The sequence below is a fragment of the Coturnix japonica genome, chromosome 1 (genome assembly GCF_054131305.1).
Source record: "Coturnix japonica strain WE chromosome 1, WE-NBRP24, whole genome shotgun sequence".
Taxonomy (NCBI): domain Eukaryota; kingdom Metazoa; phylum Chordata; class Aves; order Galliformes; family Phasianidae; genus Coturnix; species Coturnix japonica.
Genome location: NC_140663.1, coordinates 120,574,300 through 120,600,555, shown reverse-complemented (window position 1 = coordinate 120,600,555; position 26,256 = coordinate 120,574,300). Strand labels below are relative to the sequence as shown.

The 26,256-nt window shown below is 40.0% G+C and overlaps 1 protein-coding gene and 1 long non-coding RNA gene across 2 annotated transcripts in view; one reads left to right on the top strand and one right to left on the bottom strand.

Annotated features, from left to right (window-relative positions):
• The window catches only part of ATP10A (ATPase phospholipid transporting 10A (putative)), a 106,205-nt gene that overhangs the window by 62,650 nt on the left and 17,299 nt on the right, over positions 1-26,256 (bottom strand). Inside the window, exon 2 of the mRNA XM_015851029.3 lies at positions 2,092-2,296. Coding sequence (XP_015706515.1) covers positions 2,092-2,296 — 205 coding nt within the window. The remainder of the gene's footprint in view (positions 1-2,091; positions 2,297-26,256) is intronic.
• LOC107307527 (uncharacterized) lies at positions 17,705-24,137 on the top strand. Its single transcript, XR_001552428.3, has 3 exons — positions 17,705-17,793; positions 22,924-22,977; positions 24,024-24,137. It is a non-coding gene; the product is annotated as an uncharacterized LOC107307527 (long non-coding RNA).

Sequence of the window (26,256 nt, the reverse complement as noted above, 5' to 3'; positions counted from 1 at the left end):
ACTAAGATACTGAAGGAGAATAGGTTCAGTATGTACACATCTGTTGTGCAGACCCCAGAGCTCTCCCACGCCTTCAGCCTGCTGCTGCTGACACTTCCTCGTGCAGCCTAGGAACCTGTGGACCACTTCTGCTGTGAAAGAGCCCTACTGGCTCATGTCTACCTTGAGCACTGGGTCCCCCTGGGCCTTCTTTGCAGAGCTGCTTTCCAGCTGGGTAGCCCCCAGCACAGACTGGTGCATGGGGTTGTTCCTTCCCAGGTTATAGACTTCACCCTTCTCATTGTTGGATTTCATAAAGTTCGTCAGCCCACTCCTCCAGTCCTTCCAGGTCCCTCTGGATGGCAGCACAACCTTCCCGTGAACCAGCCATCCCCAGTTTTGTGTTATTTGTAAATTTACTGAGAGCTCATTCAACATCATTGTTCAGATCATTAATGAAGACAGATTAATGCATGTATTTGTTTGATGGGTAGTGACAGAAGGATGACCCCGTAGCAAAAGGCTCAGGCACACGTTTAGGAGGTCACTACTCCCAGAAGTAGGGGAGTTTGCGAAGTTGAAAAGTACCCTCAGGTATCACAGTCCTAGTGTCAAACAATGGCCATTGCCAGGGAAGATGCAGATCCTAGTGCAGCAAAAGGGATTCCTCTGGATAGCAGGCTGGTGACTCATTGTACTTGGATACATCAGTTCTTTTCACTGTGCTTAGTGGCACCTCCTGCCGTGTGTCAGGTCTTGAATCACGAAAATTCAACCATCTGCTGTGGAGGAATGGGGCAGCTGGTACCATCACTGGTTTTCCTTTGTGAGAGAGCTGAGACACGTCGTTCAATTCTAGCTGTACCTAATAATATGAAAGCATCCCTGTATGCAATCTATAGTTTTTGTCCTACATAATTTGCCTGAGGTCATATTGGATGTCTGCTGGCAGAGAACTGGGACATATAATCAAAGTTCTTCCCTGGGGTTCTACCCACTGGGAGAAATTTCCTCTCAGTGGGAACAGGATAAGACTTTTGAGAAGCTATTTAATTAGCCTCCTTGGAACAATCAGAATTTTTGAGACGTTTGGCCTGTAGATGATTAAGCTTCTTGTCATGGTGGTAGCTCACATGGGACATCTATGTTCTACATGGAATTCACTTAATAGTAAACAAATGTTTATCTCACTTTTTTACAAGCTATTCACAGAAGGGCCCTATCACAATTATTTGGAAGGCATATCAATGTTTATCCTATTGGTTGGATTTATTTAACACATATATAGCTCAGTACAGCTATAGGTTTCTGTAGTTATCTTTGATGACTGGTAATGGCAGAAGCTGTCACAGTTTGCATTCTTTGACTGAGAACAACTATTAGAAAAACAGGTAGCTGAATTCTGTAGAATAAGTAGTTGTTGTTGTGTTTTTTTTTTCCCACACCCAAAATACAGGAAATTAGGGTTAGCTGTCAGGAGAGGAGGGCATACAAATAAATATGATTTCACTAAGATTGTTAAGTAAAACTTCAGGCAATTTCCTCTCATTCTGCTGATAGTAACTGATCTCCTGGATTTTGTTTTGCTTTAAAACAATGCTGCTGGGGAGAGATAAGTAGAGTGAGAGAGCAGTAAAACAGATTTTCAGCACACAAACCTTTAGAATGCATGCATTCTGCCCCTTTAAATTTTTCAAGCTTTAATGCTCCAACTGCTGGAGGAATATTCTGCAACACAGAGTTATAGGCAAAATTCCTATTTGAATTCCTGACTGCAGGCAGGAAAAGTAGCTGTTTATATTTAAGTATCTTCTCACTGGGCAGTTAAAATATGTTTTCAAAAAGCAAGCTAAAATAAAAGCAGCAAATCCCCTCAACATTTTCCAACCGCACACAATTGCCCCAAATAATTCCTATTCAAATTCAAGGAAAAACTTATACTATTATGAAGTCAACTGTTGGCACATTCTGCTGTTTTAATGACAACCATAACACTAACTCATTAGCACTACTACAACAAGCAGATTTAGCTTTTGTGAAGTGGACTGGTGAACAGTTCCCTTATTTGAAGCAAACTGTTACCTTAAATGAGAGTTAAGAAGGATGACTTACCAGCTCTAAAAACCTCCTCACCACCTGTCTTTGTTTTAAGTTAGTTTCACCATCCAGGTTAGCTGTTTCTATATGGCACAACCCATCAGGATCACTTGAAGAGAGCAGCAAGATATCAGCAGGTATGATTTCATTACACCGAAGCTGAACAAAGTCTCCAATTTTCACTTCTTTCCAGTATCTGCTTATATATTTCTTCTCATTCCTAGGAGAAAAAAAAAAAAAAGAAATTTACAGAACATACATAAAATAGTTGTCGACTGGAGGCCCTCAGAAATGACCCAATTTCATTTGTGGCAGGAATTAATTGACTTTGGAAGGTCCACAGCTTATGCTCAAGTTATGCTAGGATAGTGTCATGCAGGCTGCAGGAGGCAACTTCTCATCAATTCAGCCCCAGGTCAGTTTTCTCACATCCTTTAAGAAAACCAGTTGTTTTTTAAGGACCAAACTAAAGAGACACACATCTGTTACTGACAGAAACTTCCAATATTTGTCAGTAAACCTAGAATTCCAAGCACATGTAATGTGCAAAAAAAACAGAGTCTCAACTGCTCTATAGGAAAGGACGCTGTTATTCCAAAAGGACACATCTTTTTAAACAGTTGTAAAGCATCTCCACAATAGCCATAGTACCATTTGCTACACAGCCCACTTCTGCTTAGTTTCCATGCAACTTATTTTTGGAGCATAATTTCTTTGTCATTTACCCACCTTAAACACTGTGCAGATCTTGTTCATTTACAAACACACAAAAAGCCTGTGTGGTTTCATAGGTCATGCTAATTAACTATTTTTTCATTTTTAAGCTTTTTCTTGAGAGCAAGAGGAAAGGTACAGGTGATTGCTTAATTAATTCCAGTTAAAATTCAGGGTTTTAGGTGCCTTGTGTCCCCTTGGCATTTGGGTAAATAGCTTTCTTCTTCTGGGCTTTTGAAAGAAAATCAGTTCACAACAGCCACAATATTAGCTGAGTAAAATAGGTCCTGAAAATGGGAAGCTGTTATGCTGGCACTTTCTCAAGCCATCACTCACTGTGTACACACAGACACTACTGTCAGCACTGGACCCCTTTCACTGACACCGGAGTCAGGTTTCTTTGACAGCACTTTAACAGGCAGAAGAATAGGATTCAGATAGCAGGATTGCTATTTTATATTCTTTTAAGTACATTATTTAGAAATACATTACTTTCAGTAGTAATGTGAATAGAAATGTAACTAAGAACAAGCATGGAAGTCCTGCTAAAGTTGTTACTAAGGAGCTACGGATAATGACGCCATGCCTAATTATCACAGAATCACAGAATCGTAGGGGTTGGAAGGGACCTCCAGAGATCATTGAGTCCAACCCCCTGCCAAAGCAGGTTCCCTACACCAGGTCACACAGGTAGGCATCCAGGCAGGTCTTGAATATCTCCAGAGAAAGAGACTCCGCAACCCACCCTGGGCAGCCTGTTCCAGTGCTCCGTCACCCTCACCATAAAGAAGTTCTTGCGCACATTCATGCAGAACTTCCTATGCTCCAGTTTCCGTCTGCTTCCCCTTGTCCTGTCTCCACACATTGCTAAAAAGAGTCTGGCTTGGATCAGGTCCCCTCTCAGTCTTCTTTTCTTAAGGCTAAATAGACCCAGTTCACTTAGCCTTTCTTCACAGGGAGATGCTCCAGGCCCTTCACCATCTTTGTGGCCCTCCACTGGACTCTTTCCAAGAGATCCCTGTCTTTTTTGTACTGGGGAGCCCAGAACTGGACACAGTATTCCAGATGAGGCCTCACCAGGGCAGAGCAGAGTGGAAGATCACCTCCGTCAACCTTCTGGCCATGCTCTTTTTAATGCACTCCAGAATGCCATTGGCCTTTTTGGCTACGAGGGCACACTGCTGGCTCATGGACAACCTGTCGTCCACCAGGACGCCCAGGTCCCTCTCTACAGCAGGTCATTCCCCAACCTGCACATGCAATTATTCCTCCCTACGTACAGGACTCTACACTTGCTTTTGATTTTATTTCAGCATTTCCTCATCTCTCACACGATTGGCAACTACAACATTTCCATACTCTGTGGTCGGACACAGGAGCATAGTTCCAGTAGTATAAATGAATGTGAGACCTCCTGCCTGGACAGGCACAGGAATCACGTTGCCTCCAGTACCACACTTGATGCAGCTCTGCTAACGGGACAGCAGTGGATGAACCACCTGCATACAACGAAAATGACTCCTTAATCCTCAGACAGGTCTTACCCAGTTCTTAGTCATAATTGTCTCATTGCAGAATGTGAATTGTAACTACAAATATTCTCTACAAAGTACACCACAATACTGTCTTCAGAGATGGAAGTTTAGATAGAAGCGGTCCTTTCTGTAACTGTAATAATTCATCTTGCATTAGCCTGCAGTGACTGAAAACCTGAATTAAACACACTCTCCATGTATAGACAGATGTGCGTTGTTATGTCTTTGGTGTTTTCTTTGAGTGGCTTATTATACTTCTTAAATTCAGAACAAATGACATATAAGCAGGTGCTTCAGCAGAGCTCTTCATGGTCATGGTCAGGCTTGAAAGAAGTCAGCAGTTTACAATGCAAGGTTGAAAAGGAATATCAGATCATAAAGACCCATTCCTGCACCTGAAGGCATTTATGTAATGGTGACCAAGCCCAAAATAGAGACAAGAACAAGTACTCTATGCATGGGAACTGAAAAGCATCAGCAAAATGCAGTAATATGAATATCTGTTACTTATACAGCATCCAGCACAGCTTTTCCTGTCAAGGTCCTGTCTATCCATCCGTTGCTTCTGAAAGGCCTATCTGTCTCTCTAATAACCTACATGTGAAATTTTTGCTGTCTTTCCTGTTATGGTTGTCCAACTGATAAGTCTATGTTTCAAACACAGATGTCTGAATCTACTAACCTGGGATCCTGCCACTTTTCCTGGCTTGGTCCTGATTCTGTGGCTACTGTACAGTCAGCACCAGTCCTTCACAGCTCTACTGCAGGGCTTCCATGCTAAATACACAGAACACCTTGACAAAAGCTTTTGGCAAGTGTAAATAGATATCATCCAATCTCCTAGAATATGCTGTGAAAGTGCTCAGGAAACTCTGGCAGATCATAGGACTAGAAGGCAGTCCTAGGCTGGATGTGTAGGCCAGAAACTAGCAGCAAACTGCTCTAGTTCTACCTGCTCTCACGTATAACAAGCCAGAAGATATATTTTAGCATATATAACAAACCCAAGGTTGATGCAGCAAGAAACCAAAGCAGCAAGCCACGGTGAAAGACAGGAAGAGGTCAGAAATACTAACTCTTGTCTTTCAAGCCAGGAGAGAAACTTTTCCACAACAATACATTGTCACGAACTATTGCCATTCTGCAAAAGATACTGCTTTTACTCTCTAGTTAAATCACCATGATGAACTATCAATTTCAGACAGCTCAGCCCAATTCCAGATAGGTAGGTAAGACATTACATGGGGCTCACATAGAAATGTGTAGCTTCCTGACCCCAGCCTAATCTTTAGCAACACATTTGCATACAAAGAAGGTTCAACTGTACAGCTGTGGTTGTAAACCTATAGACATGTGAACCCCCCTTCTCCTCTCTTGTCAGTGTTTTTACTTTTCCGAGCATGTCTTTACTGGTAGACATTGACTGAAAGCTAGAGATGGATGGCTAACAAGTAAGCTGGCTCAGCTGTGCGGACATCAATACTGTTAGTCAGCAGCAAACATAGTCCTGGCAGCAGTCAAACTCCTTTGGAGGCTTATGCTCTTTTGAAGCAACCAAGAACAAATATTCCAGTATAGCCACTTTCAAACATGAAGCGGAAAATTTACAACTTCAATTGTGTGAACATAGAGAAAATGATTATAATTGCTATTTAAAAATTTGCATTAGTCTGCTTACTGCATGTATTTGGCCAACATTCTGCTTTGAAGCAGAACTGCCTGCAGGTTTGGGCCAAATTTGAGAGTGGTTTGGTTAACAGCAAAACAAAACAGACAAAAAAGCAACAAAATATTACTTAAATTTCAAATTTATAGGCAAAAAAATTAATCTTTAAGATCCAACAACTCAAACAATACTTCTTGTTTTCCTGTAAACCATGCCGTTCCCTCCTCTGTTTTTTACCGCATGCTGATAAAGATCATGCCAATAATTTTATTCTTCTGGGCATATACACATCAGTTTATGTCAACAGAAAGCTAAAGATCGTAAAATATCCCTGGCTGAATCTTCCAAAATAATTGTTTCCCTTTTTTGAATAGTTTTTAACTGTTGTAGTGTGGCAATGACACACTTAAAGGAAGGTAACAAAACTCCACACGCACAAAATTATCAGGAATCTTACCTGTTTTTCTCTCTTTCTTTTACAAAAAGCCTGGTGAAGCGATGACAAGCAAGTATTGTCATGAAATGTGAAGGCCATGTAGTTGTTATCTGTTATTCTTGTGCAAGGCCTATATACTAGAAATTTTATACCTTAAATTGGCAATATGGAACTACAAGGGAATCTCTTCTTGCTTCCTATACTTCTCCAGTGACAAAAATTACAGTCAGTGAGTGTGAATTGCTGATGTAAATTTACTTTAAATGAATGATTAGGGAACCTGTAACACTGGTCCTTAATCCCAACCTAGGCTCCTTTATTAATTTCAGCAAGGCTTGTCAAAGACAAGCAAAAGGCAGGGGATGTCTTCTTGTTTTGCTTGAGGTGCCATGCTCCACCTGGCTGACCCAACATACCCCACTCAGGGTGAGACTGCAGCCTAGAATCTTCTAAAACTCTGAAAGCATACAAATGAAATGTTTCCCAGTCCAAGCCCATCCGCTAACATGCTTTTGAAGTAACTATTGTCCCTACTTCAAAAGAAATCAGCCTCCTTTGTGGAGGAGCAACCCTGCCAGCTAAGGTTGACCATTGAACCAGAAGGCTTTAAAAGAAACATAGCAATAAATCTATTCTGTAGAAGAGGAAAAGCCCTCCACAAGAGACAGGTCAAAGAGCTGTGTACAAGGCATTCTTCAGAGCTGTTGATGTTAACCAAGTCCTCCCCTTCCATCTCTGGAGGCTGAAAGAGAGTGGGGATGAAATAAAGAAAGCATCACGTACATCTCTGACCCCAGTGAGTTAAAACATGTTCAGGTCAGTTGGCTACAATGCCAGGACAAGGCTTCTGGTTAGGAACAAGCTAATTAAAAAACTTGAGGATAACCCAAGCACAGCAGCAATTCCAGTATTAGAATCCAAGCTAGGATACCTCATACTGTAATGCAAGCACAGTAGCTCTAGAGCAGGCAAAACTGCCTTTAGGGAGACTCTAGTATTCAGCTATTTGTAAACAGTTCTTCCCCATGCTCACAGAATTTTCCCCCGTTGCTTGCACTGGAGCCCTGATTTTCAACCCTCTACCCCTCTGCCTGATTCTACTGTAGATGTGGAGAGTCCATAGTACTCCATTAACACTACAGCAGTAAAATGAGATTCTGTATAATTCTGCAAAGGCTACAGAAGCAGAATTGGTGGACAACACTGAAACACATTTAAGAAAACTGTTGCTATAACCAAAGACCAAAGCATATATTAAACAAGGCCTGAACATGCTAAATGCCTATGGAAACATGTTGAGAATCATTTGAGTACAATTACAATGTTGTGGCAGAATGAAGGAAAAACATGTAATGTAAGTTAATGCTAAGGCAGGTTACATAATGCCCAGAATATGTCTTCATTCCACCACAAACGATAACATCTGTTTCTCTGGAAATAAATCATGAAGACGCTCCAAACCTGATATTAATCAGACAAAACAGATTAACAGAGTGTTCTAGAGAAACGCTGAAAAGAACAAAATCTCTCCATGACTGATGTTTCAAAACAGATCTCTTAATATTCACATTACCTTAAGAGCACTGAGAAGTTTTCCTGTTTTCATGGAGTTCAAATATCCTTTTTTTTTTTTTTTTTTTGCATAATCAAGCTGCTTGAAGCACACGTGCATGTGTAGCAATGTAATGAGGCATGAAGGTGCCTTTAAATAAATTCTCACTTTCTGAAAACTGCTAAGATTTCTGCTACAAGTCAAATTATGGAAACCTCAGTGTTTCAGGTTTAGAACGTGGAAGTAATCACTGAACTACTCTTGGCAGAGTTATCTCCATTATACCTCATGTTGAAAGAAACCCCACTATTGTTAACTATAATGAAACATTTGCTACCCGGAAAAAATGATTTTTCAGCCAAGAACCTTGTTGTTGCGATAACAACACAAAGTATAAAGGCAGACAATGTAATGAAACTTCACACAAACTGAAGAAATAAGAAAATGCCTTCCAGGATTGATCTGAAAAATCTCAGGACTGTTTTGGAGAATTATCTAGTACTATTTTTTCCCCCAAAGTGGCATGATTTCCAACACTCCTACATTTCCTGCCAAAATGCTAGTAACTTCGTGTCCTTCTTCCATACAATCATACTGGGAGAGAAGACCATCAACTTCTTATACTTAGCAGGATGGATAAGCAGTGGCTAATATAGAGACTTCCTGCACTGATATCCTATAAGGAGGTGCAAGACAGGGATCTCTTGGAAAGAGTCCAGTGGAGGGCCACAAAGATGGTGAAGGGCCTGGAGCATCTCCCCTGTGAGGAGAGACTTAGGGAACTGGGTCTGTTTAGCCTTGAGAAAAGAAGGCTGAGAGGAGACTTGATCCAGGTTTATAAATACCTGAGGTGTGGGAGCCATAGTGGTGAGGCTGGTCTCTTTTCAGTGTTGCGTGGGGACAGGACTAGGGGTAATGGGATGAAAGTACAGCATAGGAAGTTCCACACAAATTTGTGCAAGAACTTCTTTACAGTGAGGGTGACGGAGCACTGGAACAGGCTGCCCAGGGAGGTGGTGGAGTCTCCTTCTCTGGAGATATTCAAGACCCGCCTGGACGCCTACCTGTGTGACGTGGTGTAGGGAGCCTGCTTTGGCAGGGGGGTTGGACTCCATAATCTCTAAGAGATCCCTTCCAACCCCTACAATTCTGTGATTCTTTGAAATGGCAGGACTGCCTAGACATGACACATGTTAACACACATGAGCCAGTGCCCTCTGTACCAAAGCCACGAGCTGATGAGGGAAATCCAGTTCTTTAACAGACTCAGACACTTCCATGGAATTTTTTTCCTTCTCACTGCTCTAGTTCCACACACCTGTCTGACCTGATCTCAGGACTAAATGACCCAACTCACAGAAATGCATTCATACGCTCACTGCATACATGCACAAAGTCATTAGTTGAGAACTCATCAAGAAACGTGCTTCCTAAATGCAACAGTTTTAGCTAAACTGTTCGTGTAAAGTATTTTAAATCAGGAAAGGCATTTCATGCTAATTACATACACAGACCTGATAGAGTTGCTGACTGACACTCAGTTATGGAGACTAATTTTCTCCTCATAACTGTGCCACGAAAACACATCTCCTTTAAAGCTCACATTAACTAATCACCACACAAAAGCACACTCCAGAAGTAAACAGAATTCAACTACTGTTTTAAGTTAACAAAAAAAAATTGTTAAAAATAATATTCACAATTCACCACATTTATATTTAACAAGCAGAATCAACATCTCAAACTGTAATATAAGTCTTTGACCTTCATCTTCTGTTCCCCCTAAAAATTATTAAGTTTTACTTTTTCCTCCCATTTCTGTTTTGGGTAACATCTGTCTATGGCATTCATCTGGACGTTCTCACCTGTTCTCATTTAGGCAATCTACTTTTCAGATTGAGGACAGGAAACATTTATATATCTGAATGCCATTTGAGATCTCAGCACATCCCAGGGTGTTTCTTCATCTGCAGTTCTATAAGTTAGATTTAGTCCATAAGACGTTGTTACTTGCAGTGCCACATACAAGTTAACTCTGTAAAGAACTGGTAATAATAGCAAGTAGAAAGAACACATTGGCTGGAATATTACTGGAAGAACCCTACAGAAGAAAATAAAGTTGGATGCTGTATTTTTGCAGGACATTTTAACATTTCTTTCTACTCTGAAACAGAGATGTGAAACTATACAACATTTGGGTTTGCAAGGATACTTGAACCATGTTTCACTACTCATTTCTAAGTTCATAAGAACTTTCTTTAACTCTTAACTCTAATCAGTCAGACGCCTAAACTGTCCCAGGTGGGTACGGTAAAGTGGGCAGTCTTACCTGGCAGTCGTGGATGCTTACTTGCTAGCAAGCAAAGCAAACTGGACATATCTCTGTGCTTCTGTGACAGTGATGGAAGAAAGGTATAGCAGTGCAGATAGTGACTTTATCTTGAACATCTAGTTGTGAATAAAAGAGGTCCTAAAATCCTCAAATATTTGCCAAACTGTGTATCATTGTAGCACCCTGTAAACTCTTCTTGATGAGTGCCACATTCCACTTTTAGAGGCCTGTCACTGGTATGACAATTGCCTGCCCTATGGCTATAATGCAGATTTCCAGTGGGGTGAGTTAACATTTCTGCTCACGCCCCATCACACTGTGTCTTCCTAGTCAGCTACTGCACAGCAGAAAGGAGGTGAGTAATTCTGAAATAAATGTGTTCTCAGCAGTTTCGTCCTGATTTGGAGAAGGAAAAGGGTCAGCTAAGGCCCTGAAATATGAACATAAAGATCTTTTTATTCAAAGCCTTCTTTAGTACTTACTATTATTAACTCTTCTTTGTTGATATTTCTCCATGCAGTTTCTTAAACACGAGAGCAATGAGACTTCCCAGAAGAGATGTCACTATTCCAGTAACTATGCCAGATGCTGAAGAGCTGGAGGTTGCTGCCTTGCTCATACTAGTACTTAGATTGGTAGCCAAAGTGAAAGAACTGTCTGACATTTTTAACTTACACCTACAATGTTGCTGTGTCATAAGCAATAGCAGTGTACATTCCTGGGGAGCCTCTGCTTTGAAGCATAAACATCTATTTCCAGCTCTACCACATCCTCAAGAGTGAAAGAGCATTAAAAAGCATAACAAATCAGAAGAATGCTTATTCTTTCATGTAGCTGGCAGCAGAACAGGCCTTCACTAGTCCTTCAGGATGAAAAGCACAGCTGTATTTTTATACTTAGTGTCTTATCCTGCATTACAGTTCCTCTATACTGAACTGCTCTCACAGGTTACCTGGTTCACTACCCATCTGAATCACCACCAGCCCTAATAACACAAGAATACAAACACAAGGAAAAGCTAACAGCCTCAAGCTATATACCTCAGATGTTTCTATTACAACACTGTTCTCCTGACAAAGTAGAAGTATGAAAATCTCCGAAATTCTTGTCTAAAATAGTCAGAAGGTGTTTCCCAAGAATGCTTTCTAAATGAAGATTAGTACAGCTACATCTGAACCGTGACCTGAGGGGACTTCTCAGAGTTCACAACTGAGTAAATACCCTGGGTTGAATTCTGCATCAAGTTGAAACTGCAGAGTGCATAAGCCTCTATTTGTGGTGCTCTAAGTCCTGATGCAATTTGAATTCAGACATGTCAATCCTTTTACAAGGTTGTTTTACTGCTACAAAAATTCACAGAAGATAAAAGCGTTCCTCACTCCTATCAGAGAAGAACTAGAAGACGCAAGTCATATGTAGCGATGTGAATCTTTGAAGGTTTGAGTCAAAACAAGTCTGTCTATGGATGCAAATTTTATATTCAAAACTCTCGGTGAAAATAAGAAATAGAGATCCATACTGAAGAAGCGAGAACCACAAAATGCAAAATTATACTGACAGAGGAAATGTAAGATGCTCTTAGTAACATCTGAATAGTTCACATGAAACTTGATTGCTGTTGGTACTTACACATAAAGCATTCAGGATGAAAATTCATTCAGTGTTTTCAGTGTCAACCTGACTACTCTTGAGAGCCCGTGTTTTCGCACAACCTGCTGCTTCCCTGTAGTAAGGAAGTCAAGCCACCATCTCATTAATATTCCAAGCTTACTGGTGCCAGTCAGTGAATACACTTGAAGTTCTAAGCTAGAATAATACACTTTCCCAGAGATAAGAGCATTCTCTTTCTGTCCCACTGACTTACAATCAAAATGACTATGAATTACAGTCAGTACAATGGAATTCTGAGGTACAGTTAGCTAACGCATACCATACATCTCAACCTGCTAACACAGATATTCAAAGACCCTCTAATTACAGAGCTCTGCAGGAAGGCAAGTCATCTTTGCCATTTATTTATAGCTACTGAACTGTCTTCAGTACAAAGAGTAATTTATAAAGAATGACACACCATCAATAAAGATTTTGATAGCTTGGTTTCATTAGTTTACTAGACATCACTTTTAGTATGTCTTTCCATAATCATTATCCACAGTTTTAAGGAATCACTGAAGCAGTTATAGACCAACTACTGTCAAGAGACTGTTGGTTGCCAAGTTTGCATATATTTGCACATATTTTAACAAAAATTTGGACATAAAAAAAATAAAAACTTTTCTTCACTGTTGCGCTATTATAAAGAAATAGGGTCATTCAAGAAAACCTGTTCACAGAAATTCCTTTTTAATTCATTCCAAAGGCTTGTATTTTGCTTCTTTAAAATGTAAGCAGGCCAACTAACAGGAATAAATAATGTGCTTTGGTTCTTTTCACTTCAAAGAGGTATCTCTTCAAGTACAATCTTCTTTGGTAATTACTAACAATCTGTTTGCAAATATTATTCTTATATGATTTCCATTTACCATTCACTGAACTCTACAAAATAGGCCATAAAACTTGGCCCCGATTCAGCAGTGTACCTGAATGTATGTCTGAAATGAGCTGGAAAAACATTCTTTCTGGACAAAATCCAGATTTTTTTTTTTTCTGTTGTTTGCATCGATATCTTCTAGCACTGAAATTCAACACCACAGAAAAAAAAAAAAATAAAAAATTTCAAGATCTTTACTGCCGCCAGTAAAAAAAAAGAAAGGGACTGTCTGCAAACAGCTCCGCTTTTGGCAATCCCGGAAACTGAGTTCAGAGCAAGCAATTATAAAGGGACTATTTGGTGGAAGGGCTTGAAGAAAAAATGAGTAAAAGAGCTTGTGAGATCTGAAACACCTCTGCAGGTTGCAGGCCACCCTGATCGTCTGCAGAAAAAGCAACAGTCTGGCATGTACAAAGACCAAAAAAAGTGTGCTACAGCCTATCAGCAGAAGCTAATTTAGAGAAATGGAGGAAAACAGTTCTAAAACCAACTTCAATCTCTCTATGTACTATTCCAAACTAAATCCACCTAGTCTTCCATATAAAACTTGCAGACCTAAGAACAGAATTTTCTGCCCTGAACCTGTTTCCAACAAGTCTATAAGAAATATAAAAAGGTTAAAAAATGTGAATCACAGCTTCATAGAGAGTACACAGATCTTCATATTAGATGAATTCCAACACTGCAATTCTGCAAGTTCCTGCATAGACTTTTCTCTCTCTTCCTTGCACACTGCCATTTTAATCTCTTGTATTCACACCAATAACTGAGGATGATTTTTCACTACATCTCATAAAAAAAAAACAACAAAACACAACATACCACCAGACCTGAAACACATCCCTTTTTTCGCTCCCTAATGCTAAATTCTTATTTCACACCCATATTGCTACAGTCACTTTCCTCCTCGGTCCTCAGTGATCAACTGCTTTGAAACCAATGGTTCCTCTTCACCTCATCCAGTTGAAAGGTAAGTTCTCTCCAAAGCACCCTTCTTTCCCTTATCTAGCTTTTACAACCCCCGTGTACGTGGCGGTATTTCTTGTTGGAACCCCATGAGTTGTTACATGCCTTCTTGTATGATTCTCACAGCTATAACACATTTCCAGATACTGAATGAATTCCACTTCCTTCTGAGTGCAGGCTAAGACCCTAAGATGGTCCCTGTACAGGGGAGTTGTACGGGGGATCCCCTTGCTTGAATTTCACAGAAATTAAAGAGGGGAGGAACCCCTACTTCAGAGTCTGGGGAGTGGTTTACTAGGAATAGGCAGGACTTGGTGTTGGTAGAAAGGGGGCAAGGTTTTCACTGTCTAGGGTGAGTTAGCATTGCTTGCTTTGTGGAATTATGTGTACACATTGTGTGGTATAAATATGACTGCTTGAGAGCCACTAGTTGAGCAACTGGGGTGGTGCAAGCCCCCTGTGAGCCAGTGTATGCACCTTAAACCTAATAAACTACCTTACATTCTGACTCTCTGGGGTCTGAGTGTTGCTCCACAGGTCGTTTCCATGCCTGTGAAGTTAACTAAGGGGAAGATACCTGAGTTTGTAAAATTCCTAAAACTGAAACGTATGGTTGCAATTTACCTTCAAAAGAAGCAGACTAGATTCAACTAAGGAAAACAATCTTTTCTCTTTTCTCTTCAGGCACTGGGAATGCCGCCCCATCTCTCCAGGAACCAAAATGGCGGTAACATGGAACCAGAACATGAGCTCTTTAGTTGCCACTGTGCTGCATGATGTCCTGAAGTGGAATACCGACAAGAGAAATCGCAAAGCCACAACGAAAGGTAAGCTATAAACTCTGAAAACAATTTTCTGACTTTGCAAAACAGTAAATTTCTTCTGCAGAACAGTGAACTACTTCTATATACATGTCAAGAGCTCCTCATGTTAACAGGTGACAAATTTGGCCTGGCAGCTCAGGCGCTACTTTTGGCTTGGTCAGTCTGCAAAGACAAAAGCTGTAATATCACAACCTCCAGAACCCTAATCTACTCTGATAGTTGATTATTAGCGTTACAGCAAAGGAATGGTGTAAGAAAGATGTATAAATTCTTCAGGGCTAATCCAAATATTATAATTTTTTTAATGTAATCCAAACAAATATGTTCCCTTAGCATTTTTAAACTTGTATCCATTTATTCTGCATAAAAAAAAAGCAGAATGATTTACGGGGTGCAGGAAGACATCAGTAATCCTTTTTTTGTTGTTGTTTAAGATGAGAAAAAAATAAAACGCTACTGGCCTAAAACCTTGTTTGAAAACTCTATGTACAAAGCAACTTTTCCCTTCATCTTTTTAAACAAGACAAAGCAGAAATGCTGACATGATTATAATCAGACATGCAGTGTAAGCAGCCCAAAAGACCTCTTCAGACTACTGAGCATGCCTCTAAATGCCAGGCCATTCTATGATTCTGTTATTTCACTTCTCAGTAAAATACCTAAACATTACAGTTGAAACACATTGCATGTGTTCTTGAAGAATAACCCTAGTTTACTTGGTACAGCATTAAGGATGTTTAACTCTTGATTTCTGTACCCTTAATGACATATAAAACAAAAGAAACCAATTACATTTTTGCAGGAATTATATATTCTATTATACCTTCCTATCAGTCACACTTTGCTTCCACATCAGCTCATTTGGGAAACATTATATTTGTGTTTCTGCACAAACTGTATATCTGCATTTTTCTTGCGCTGGTTTAGAATTAACTTTAATTTCTTAAAACGTACAATAAATCACTAATGATGAGACTGAGGGAAAAGACAGAATGATTCCTGCCAAAAAGGTTTAACACCCATATGCTGGGATTTCCTTATTAGCACAGTTTATCAACAGGCTCTTCTTATTACTTAGAACAGTGAATTTTATCTAAATGGTTCACCCAGACCCTGTAGTCATTTTGTCTCCTTCAACCCTCAGCACAGAGGTAGGTGAAACATGGCAGAGGATGGGCAGGAAGGAATCCAGCATGCTCTCAACTATTTCAGTGGAAGTACTTTTTATTTGAACATGTACATACTGATAGGTGCCTTTGAATGAGAAATTTCAAAGATTTATAGCTAGTATGAAATAAAACTTGGTTTTTTTCCCCTTAAAACTTGCCATGAACTGATTATTATGCACTCTAACAATTTTCAACACTGAGCTAAGTGGAGCTCTCTGCTACCAGCTCCTGCTGAAGCTCTCCAGTATCAAGCTGGACTCAGATGCTGGCTTTGTAATTTCCCCAGCAAAACACTGCACGATATTTCAAGCCACGGAAAACTAGATCAGATTTTTCAATTGATTCAATCCCATCAAATAAGATGAGTTTTATTTATTTGAGCCAGCACACACAGCACAGCTTCAGAATGAAATGTGGGTTTTAGTATGGGTGTGGTAACCAGGCAGTCCCGGACACTGACAGTTCCAGAGGCTTAGCCAAATTCCATCAGTTCACCAGCTACAACTCATACAGAAGCTAAGTGTGAAGGTCATGAAAAGCTGCTGGTTCGAATTGTCCGGTCAGCCTAAGCCAAGGCAATTTGGGTTTGGCACAGGGTCAGTGGCACCATCCTTTGAAATCCAGAGAAAACAAACAGGGGACAAGTATGAAGCATTAAGAGAACAATCAAAATTTCCAGACTATAAGGCAATGAAATGAAGTGTTTTAAAATGACATAATGTCACTTTTAAGAAACATGCAGAAATTGCTGGTTGGTTTTCATATTCTCCCCAAGTCTCCCTATCTCAAGTTAATTGGGAAATTTTAATAATGTTACCATCATCCTGCTTTCAAACAGGAACTCATCTTGAGGGCTCAGGATGGGCAGGATGTCAGTATTTCACCAGAAGACAGAGTGTCATCTATTAAGTACCACTAATAATTCTAGGTCTAAGTGTGGGAGGCATAATGTAGATCAGGAATTAGAGGAAGGTGTTTCTTTGACACTAATGGCCTTGAGCAAAACTAAGAGATCAGTCAAATCGGCAGACCAGTCATAGTGCCTAATGCTTTTATACTTTTCTAAAATAGCTTGGTGGAAAAATGAGAAAAGACATAGCTCTCTGGGGACTACTACTATTTTAACTGCCTATGTGCCTTATTCAACTCCACGCCCAAAGTAAATCACTTTTTAACATCACTGTGTATGTCTTTGCACAGAGGAGTAACTGTGAATAAAACTACTGATCTTACCGTGTTATTATTGAATAGTATTTAGCCAAATTCACATTAAAAAATATTCGGTTGTGGTTTATGAGGAACTCTGAAGTTTATAAAAAGATGTGGACTGTTACAGTGGTTTCTTAACTGAAACAACAGAATGACAAAGAGTGAGCCTGGATTTTGTTCCCAGGTGTAACAGGGCACTCACTATATGGTTATAACTCAGAACTCTCAGCTTGTTTTTTCTACAAGTTTAAAGAAGAATTAGATAATACTAGTATCAAAAGTTGCATTTGTATTTTTAGGGTGAGGAATATCTTAAGTACCAGAACGAATAACAGCTGCAAAGAATCACATGCCTCAATGAGTTATGTGTCAAGATTCCCTCTGATCACAACTGCAGATTTTTGGCTGGCCCGACAATAAACAGTTACAGAAAAACACCTGCAAGGACATAATTCTACATGTGCTTACCTTTCCAAAACCTCATAGGCATGAGGAAAAGACAGTATGACTGTAAGTACAGTCATCAATACAGTACTTCATGAAAGCTCTCTGGAAAAGTTACTTGCAATGGTATCAGGTACAAAAAGCAGCGTTATATGGCTTATAAATTACTTGAAGGGCTGTTGACATGGGTTAATAATAAAATGACAGGATAAGGAGTACAGAGAGGTAGTCACAGAGGAGTGTTTGATTAACTCCTGTTTCAGCCACCATCACAGCTGTGCAGCTGGACGCACCAAGACAAAACAGACATACCGAACACCTACAGAACAGTACTAGCGAGGTAAGTTATTTCCTCTTTGCATTATCACACAGGCATAATTATATTAAATAAAAGAGATGGCTTTACTAGCAGTAGCCTATACTCAGAGAGCTATTTATACAGCTCCTTATTTCAGGGAAAAATTCCAGCTTCGGTGCTTGTGGAAAAGATATGAGATACTCAGGTTAAGTACAACACTTCTTATCTCTGTAAAGCAGCACTGAGGAAACCTGAAAACCCACTGGAAATTACGTGTAGCAAAAAGAAATGAAGAGAGATACTAAACACATGTTTGTAGAGTATGGGTGGAAGAAGGTTGAGATATCCTCTGGTCAATTCATAGGTCTAGATGACATAGAGATTAGGACCTGCAAACACACTGAAGCACATGCCTTGCTCAGGCTGGTAGGGTCTGGATAACAATACTTTCACAAAGTGCAACAATTGAAGGTCAGCACAACTTGTAGCTAAACACGGATGATCCCATCATCTAGTAGGAACATCTACTCCTCTTACCGCTCTGCAGTTTGAATTATTGCCAGGGACCTCAGCAGGGGAATGAAAGGGATGAGAATTTGGGCAGAGTTCAGAGAACAATGGGGGAAAAAAAAAGGGCTTTATGAGAAAATAAAAATAACTAGGTTGCACAGTGTATTTTGTAAGAGATGTGATAAATTTACCAATACTGTGAGCTGTTATATGAAAGAAGGAAAGAATATTTAGTACAGAACAAAGAGACCCAGGCAGAAATAGCAGAATGAAAGCCTATCAAGTGTTTTTTACACCTGCACAGCAACTGCACAAACACAAGACTGTGGGACTGCTGGAAATTCAAGCAGCAGAACATCCATTCATGCTAAGAGAAACTTGTATCTGTATTTTATTAACACTCAAGGAAGGGAATGGCTTGAGAGCCTTGTGGTTCATCCCAAACATTAGCCCAGCAGAGGCTTTACTTCATGATTCTCCTTGATATTGCAGCAACTTCCCCTTTTCTGAGCACCGCTGGGGGCCAAAGGCAATGGTTACCATCCCTAACTCACCACAGACCACACACCAATGCTTTCCTGTAATAGGTGACTGATTGCTGGCACAATGGCTGGTGTGGTAGGTCAGGTCAGTTAAAACCAAAAATAATCAAAAAACCCCAAATCTCACTCATAGAACTGCTGAAGCTTATCTGTACCGCTTTGACTGAACCGAGCTAGGAAGTGAGCTAGTAGTTACGCTGAGCAGTTGAGGGGTTGAAGATGGTCCTGGAGGTGTACCCACATCTGCAGTGCTCGGCTGCAGCGAGAACAGGATGTGTAACCACATTGCGTGCTGTCCCCTGCTCTATCTCAGAGAGGATCCTTGTACAGGGGTAAAGTAGCTCTTTCCCCAAACCTCTTCAAGTCCTTTCAGTTAAGTAAGCATCACAGTTGACAATAACTGTGGTGGTCTGTCCACTGCACACTAAGTTAGGGCCATGAACTATCAGACATTTGAACTATCAGCTAATACAAAATGTTCCTTACTGATACTACTCTGGACAGGATCCAAAGGAAAAAAAATTATCCTCAAATAAGACAAAATAAGAAACTCTAGGTACTCTAGACAAGAAACTAGACTAGGCTACAGAATCTCTGTGTTTCTAATCTCCTGCTTCATCCAGTGTCTTACTTTAATCAGGGATGAAATGGGAAAAACAGAAGCAACCTCTCACCCCTCCACTTTCCAAGACTTGTTCTTCTGGGAGCGTAGTTGGCAAGCAGTCTTAAAACAAGGTGCTGCGTTGAACTGCTGAGTGAAAATCTCTGTTATCCTGTGAAACTGCTGGTACAAACACAAACCTGACAGGGGTGCTGTCTCTGAGAGCTCTGACCTCTCAGTGATCCAGTGTTGTCCCTAATGTGCTGCAATACCTTCACAATGACTTGTTAGGAGGAAAAATGAGTTTAATGAATAGTTCCATTTTGGGACACTGCCCCTGCCAGTATATTCTGGGTTATGTGGTTCATTTCTTAAACTATAATATTCCCTAGGAAAAAGAAGGACAATTCTTGGCTGCAGGGTGGATACAGAAAGGTGGTTTTCCTAAATAATGAATTAGGTCAGTCTTTAAATAAGTCATCTCCATCTCCCTGGATAAATATTTACTCTTTGCAAACTAATATTAGGTTTATATGTCTCCCATAAGGAATTCTGGACTTAGCTGTGAAAGAAATCTGCTAGATAGCTTCAAGGGATAAGAAAAAATAGAAAGACTGAAAGAACAGGGAAAAAGAAAACAACAACCCTCAGGCTTCCAAATTTCAGTAGAACCACCTATTGTTAACAGCCAGGTACAGCACATATTTATTCAAAGATATTTCCCCAACAAAAACAACCACTGGAACAAACTATAAACAAGGACAATTATATACTAGCAGAACTTGTTACTGGAAAGAAGGACTTTACATTTTCAAAAACAACTGTTAATTTACAAGAAATTTATTGGGAACTTAGAGAGGATCTCCCGTTTAATAGCCAAGCTCTGAACAAAGCAGTCTAAGTCAAGGGCAGTGAGAGCATTTTTAGGAATTTGATGATTTCCTCTTTTAAAATAATTCCTTGTCTCAAACTGTTACTTCCTGATGAAGTTTTGCTTTACAAGTGATCTCAAGGTAAATTAAAGAAAAATTAATTTCCCTCTACCTCTGCTTGTTTGTTGTTTTTTTTTTTTTGTCCTCTGTCAAGGCCAAAGAGAATGGCTCAATTACTTCCTTGGGCACAAACATAAGGGAAAGAATGGCAATCTAACCACAAGTGAAGACACTTGACAAGAGCAAGCAGATATTAAACTGGCCATGAAAAACCAAGGCTAGAAAGAATGCGGTGTCTAAGGATGTAAGAAAGCTAAACTAGGGGCATCCTTCTCATAGCAACAGACTAGTAGGTGCTTTTGGGCAGTGTCAGATGTTCTCAGGAATAAGGCTATTGGGCAGGCAGTAGAGACAGGGCATGAGAAGCCAGCTTCATGTCAGCCATGAAATAATATAAATAGTTGTTGAACACGAGGACTCTCACACTGTTAAACTTTGTATGGCCCTGTGCTTCTACAGGCAGGCAAGTTTCCCCAGTGAGCTCAGCAAGGAACTGACACCTCAGCCATTTGGATGCCTAAGCACATGTCCTCATTTTGAGTATGCAGAGTACTGGCAATCTGAAAGCATGGTCATATGGTCAGTTAAGTGTGGACACAGCAGCTTAGCTATAATCCACAGCTCTTCCATCTAACAAAGAAAAGTTAACAACAGCCTGAGGAATGGGAAGCTGTTATTTCACCTCTGAGTTTCAGGGCAAACAAGAATATCCTAACCTCCATGTATTTCCAGTGTTGGCAGATGGAAGAGCACATTGACTTAGTATCCATAAGCCTTACATGAAGCAAAAACAAAAGCAGCAGAAACATTAAGTCAGATTAAGTTTTAAGCGGAGTTTATGACAAGAATTTTGAATGCATTCTCTTGGTCTGGATCAAGTACAAAGCTACACTTGTTTTATCCTTTCTGCTATAAAGTGCATGTTTAGCTGAAGCAGAACAATCAGCTTGAGGAAATATTTCTAAAAAATAATAATAAATAAATCATTTTTTCTTATTATTCAAGAAAGGAAAAAAATAAACATGAAATTTCAGGGTACGCCAGAGAGGTTTTTTTCCAAGAACAGCTATATTTGTTATTAAATCAGTAAGTATGCTTTGCTGGCTACATCAAAGGTCTTTCATTTATCTGTGATCAATCCAGGGTATGCTTGTAAGAAAACACTGATTTCTTTTTTTTTTCTTCTCACCAGCTAAAAAGAGTAGGCAGGAAAAAACACCCTAGACATCAAACTAATCAAATTACACATGTTTTTAGTCTCTAGCAGCTCCTTAAAGGTGATTTTTTTTTAAGAACAAAGCAGTCTGCTTTAAAAGAATTGCCATTTTTTCCTTTCAGGAAAGTCCCCGTGCTTTATCCCAAATCACTGAAGCCACTGAACTTTTTTGCAGTTATTTCCGTGTGCTGCAGAACAGATCTCTGATATGATCAGATTTCTGCCAAGCAAAAAGGCTTTGAAATAACCCCTAAGCTCCTCTGCTAGAATGGTGGGGAATGGGTTTGATTCTCATAATGTGCTTAATGTCTCACACAGTGTTTGACACCAATGATCTCCGCTTGTATCAACAGCTGATTTCCAGGAAAACTGAAGGCAAAATATACTCCTCATTGAGTACTGAAAAAAACAGAATACTTTAAATACTTTATTGTTAAAGCAATAAAGAAATACATAATGTAGGATTTAAAAATATACAAAAAATGATTAATTTCACTTTCTCTAACAGCCCACATTATTTCTGTTTCTTCCCCTCGTACCACACAAATAGAGGGAACTGATTTTGCGTCCATTGAAGGGAACTAGAGCTATCAATTTGAAGGGGGAAAAAACTCTTTTTGAGTTGATTCTTCTGAAGTTCTTCATAATTTGGCTTGACAAGCATAGACTGACATCTTTATAAAGGTCTTTGCTTGGTAAGCTAACTACATAATGTAAAACTACGTAGGAGAAAATCCTAACAGCTCTTAAACTTGTGGTATACAGAATCACAGAATGACCCGGGTTGGAAGGGACCTCAAGGATCATGTAGTTCCAACCCCCCTGCCTGGCAGGGCCACCAAACATACACATTTACTAGATCAGGTTGCCCAGGGCCCCGTCCAACCTGGTCTTGAACACCTACAAGGACGGGGCATCCACAACCTCCCTGGGCAGCCTGTTCCAGGGCCTAACCACTCTCCTAGTGAAGAAAGTATACCCCAGAGAACAAGGATAACAGTGTGTTTCTCTACCAGGTGTCAATTCAATTAATTAAAAAAGAGCATTTTGGGAAGTGACTTGATTAAAATTTGCTAACAGTTACTCAAGGCGAGTTTTTATGAAAGGCATGATCAGATGAGGAAAGAACAAAATTTGCTGCCTGAGAACTGAATCTAAACATAGTTCAAATGGGAAATGATGTGCAAATTCTCCATTGTAGCAGCAAGATGATGTCAGATAGTTATTTTCCACTAACTGTGATCTACTTTCCATGCTACAATACCTTCACATTTTTCAGTCTTTGATCAAACCATGTTTTTGTACCTGCAGCGCCCATCAATGCAAGCAGCTCCATGCCTAGGCACAGATGTCCTGAAATTGCCTGTGAGTGTCCTTCCTGTTTCTAGTGACAGAACAGAAAGAGTAGGCTGCTAATCTGCACAAAAATCTCTTTTAAATTCATCTCCCTTGCATCTCTATTTGCCTTCTTAATTAAGAACATAGAAGTGAAATTAGGCATTTGTAGACTGTGATTCTTAGAATTACTGGGATGCCTCTGTAATCTGAAAGGTTAGAGCAGTTTTCTTTCAAAACACCTGCCATGTTGTAACTGAAAATAGTGTTTCTCTATAGCAACTCACACCCTAAGCACTTTCCATCTGAGGAATGTCTGACTATCACTGTTATTCCTCAAAAGCTATAACGAGGTGGAAGCTAAGTGTGAAAACAAAACTTTTACAGAGAGCTGGAACACTTCCATTTTCTATTTGTTATTTGGTGCCCTTTTTTTCCCCAAGGGAAAGAAATTTAGTACTCTTTAGAGGAAATAAGCTTACTGTTCTATTTGGAAAAAATGAGTAAGGATCCCTCTATGCGAGGCATTACTTATCTGCCGTACAGCCCTTCTTTAAGGACACATGAAACTCAGCCTTTCCTACAAGTCTGCTCAGGTTGTATTTATAGAATAAACTAACAGCTTCTCTCCCTTAAAAAAACACCAAAAAATGTCTTGTTCATCATCACGTGTCCAGGCAATAAACAAAGGGGCTCGAGGAGAATGTGTGATAGCAGGATGATTGAGCACATCTTTCAAGCAGAGGGCACTAAGTTAGAATTTGTCCACTTCATACATTTGTAACCTTCCAAAACTGCACAAAAAGGTGCTGAGGCAACAGCTCAGCTGAGACGGGTCAGGAGAGCTCAACTGAATACATTCAAATAAGCAGAAGTCTCAAAGACCTTGCATTGTGAAGCAGATTTCAGCCTCAAACATGAGACATCACAAAATTTACCATCTCACCTTGCCCAGCTGACAGCAGAGATTTTTGAGATGTGTCTTTATTTTTTTTTATATGCAAGTATTTTCTACTGAGGTACAGATCCAGCATTTTTAAACCTACTAACAATAAGCTTGTTTTTACCTTTCACAGAACCTACTGGTACACCTTCCCGCATTTCTTAGTAGATGCAGGTGGAAAACTACCGGTGGGCGCATATAAGGAGAAAACATCTAAGAGCTCGCTGGCAACTGCTGAACTACAAAAGACAGCATGGACAAAGGGAAGACATTCAAAAACATGTAAAATTTTCAGATATTCACCCATTTCATGGAGGTTTTCATTTTGTAGAGATTTCAATGTGACTGAAAATGGAAAAGCACTTAAAATATCACTGTGTCTCATAGGAGAATGCTCCCTGTGGTGTCATCAATGCTTTACCCAGCAAGATGTCTGCACTGTTTATAAATTTCAATTATTTAATTACAGATGCCCTTAAATAGCACTTTGGTATCCCACCTCATATAAGAACACCTCAGTATAATTCATAAAACATGCAAGATGGTTTCCCAAGCTCTTTTCTTGTTCTGGCAGTGGGTCTGAGTGAACTCCATATGCACCAGGCCCCATGTCATGCCAGCTATAGCAATGACAGGCATGAGAAGGCAGGAGGGCTCCATGAGCCAGGAGTTCTGTGGTAACGAAGAGGGCTCCCTTGGCTTAGAGCCCACATGGGCTGGGACAGCCTAATTCTGAGTTTCTGGCTTGCTGCAAAGTGTCCTCACTTCAGTCACCCTTGACAAAAAGAGCAAAATCCCTCTGATGAGAAACAAAGCATGATGATTTTTAGAAAAACTGCAGATGCACTGACAAACTTATGGGAATTTTGACAAAATAGGTCCTATAACAACAGAACATGGGATTTGGTGTTGACAAGAAGCTTAGTGATGCTCTCAGCATGTTACACGCACCTCCCTGGCTTGTGTAAAACAACAGAAAAGCCGTAATTATGCTCAACAGCTCCAGTAACACTCTGTAACACTGAAGCTAAAAGTTGTAACCACTCTCATGGTGAGACAGTATTTTAACCTCACCTGTTATCTGTTGTCCAATAGTGAGGGCTCTCATTTGCTCCTTGCTGAAGCTTCTCCATTGCCAACGGGAATGGGAAAAAAGGATTTCTGTTGTGCAGCTCTTCCCAGAAGAAAATGGATGGCACAGACAGTTTGCTGGTGATAGAACTGCATGCCTGACATCAGACAGCTCAAGTGAAGCAAAACAAACCTCATGCTGCTGTAGATGGTTTTAGAGAAAACCAAGCAAATCCAGCAGCTTAAATGTCTGGTGTACACCAGGAGTAATTGCTGCCTTGTCCTCCTCCTTTCTGGGGACCCCATTTTACCCTCTGATCAGATGTTCAAGTTGAAACCCTTTACACTGCTGTGCTGTTTAGCCCTATGGAAGATCAATGAACACAGAACTAGGCCTAATATTTCCCTCACTCATCAACACTTCCTCCAAGCAAGTCTTCCAAAAACACACACCTTGTTTTATTATGATAACATAAGAGATCCTGACACCTATATGTTTGTAGAGCTCATTACCTACAGTAAAAGACTGTGTGATTGTTGCCTGAGCAAGGTTTCTCATATTCTGAAATATTTTGAGAATAAACCTGAGACAGTTTCATTTTTAACCTTTTTCTTTTTTTTTTCTTTGCTTTGAAGCCTTTTGTAATTTGACCTTTGGAACAAATATTTCATAGGATTATTTGTTGCTAAGGAACACAATGGAGAAATTGGAATATTCTGTCTTTCTACCTGTGATTTGCTATAGCACATACGCTTTTGTTCGGCGCTGTTCCTTTCTTTCCCAATCTTTCCACCTCCACCAGCTGGCAATGTTTATTGTGCAGCAGCGTTTATTCAGTAAAGAGACATCTCCAAGTATTTTTCTCTGTGTTTTTAGATGCTCATCTCTTCTGGAGGCACTTGACAATGCCCACTTAAGATATTTCTTTAATCTCGAAGTTTCCCTGAGAATCAGGGGACAAGAAAAATAATTCTAATCCACTTGCCACAGCAGCACTGCAACTGATCAGGTCCTTACAGATGGTAGGTACAGATTTCTTTGTCACTGGGAGTGCAGTTTTTTAATAACCTGTTTTTGACTTCATCTCAATTCACTTTGAAATCAGAACTAATCAACCAAAGCTACAATGAAAAAATCCACAAAGCTTTTGCACATAAATTACCTCCTTTGGAAATCCCTGGCGTAAGAAAAAGAAGACACTGAACTCCAGTTCTGTTTTAGGGGGAAATGAATCATAGCATCATAGATTCACAGAATATCCTGAGTTGGAAGAGACACACAACAATCACAACCC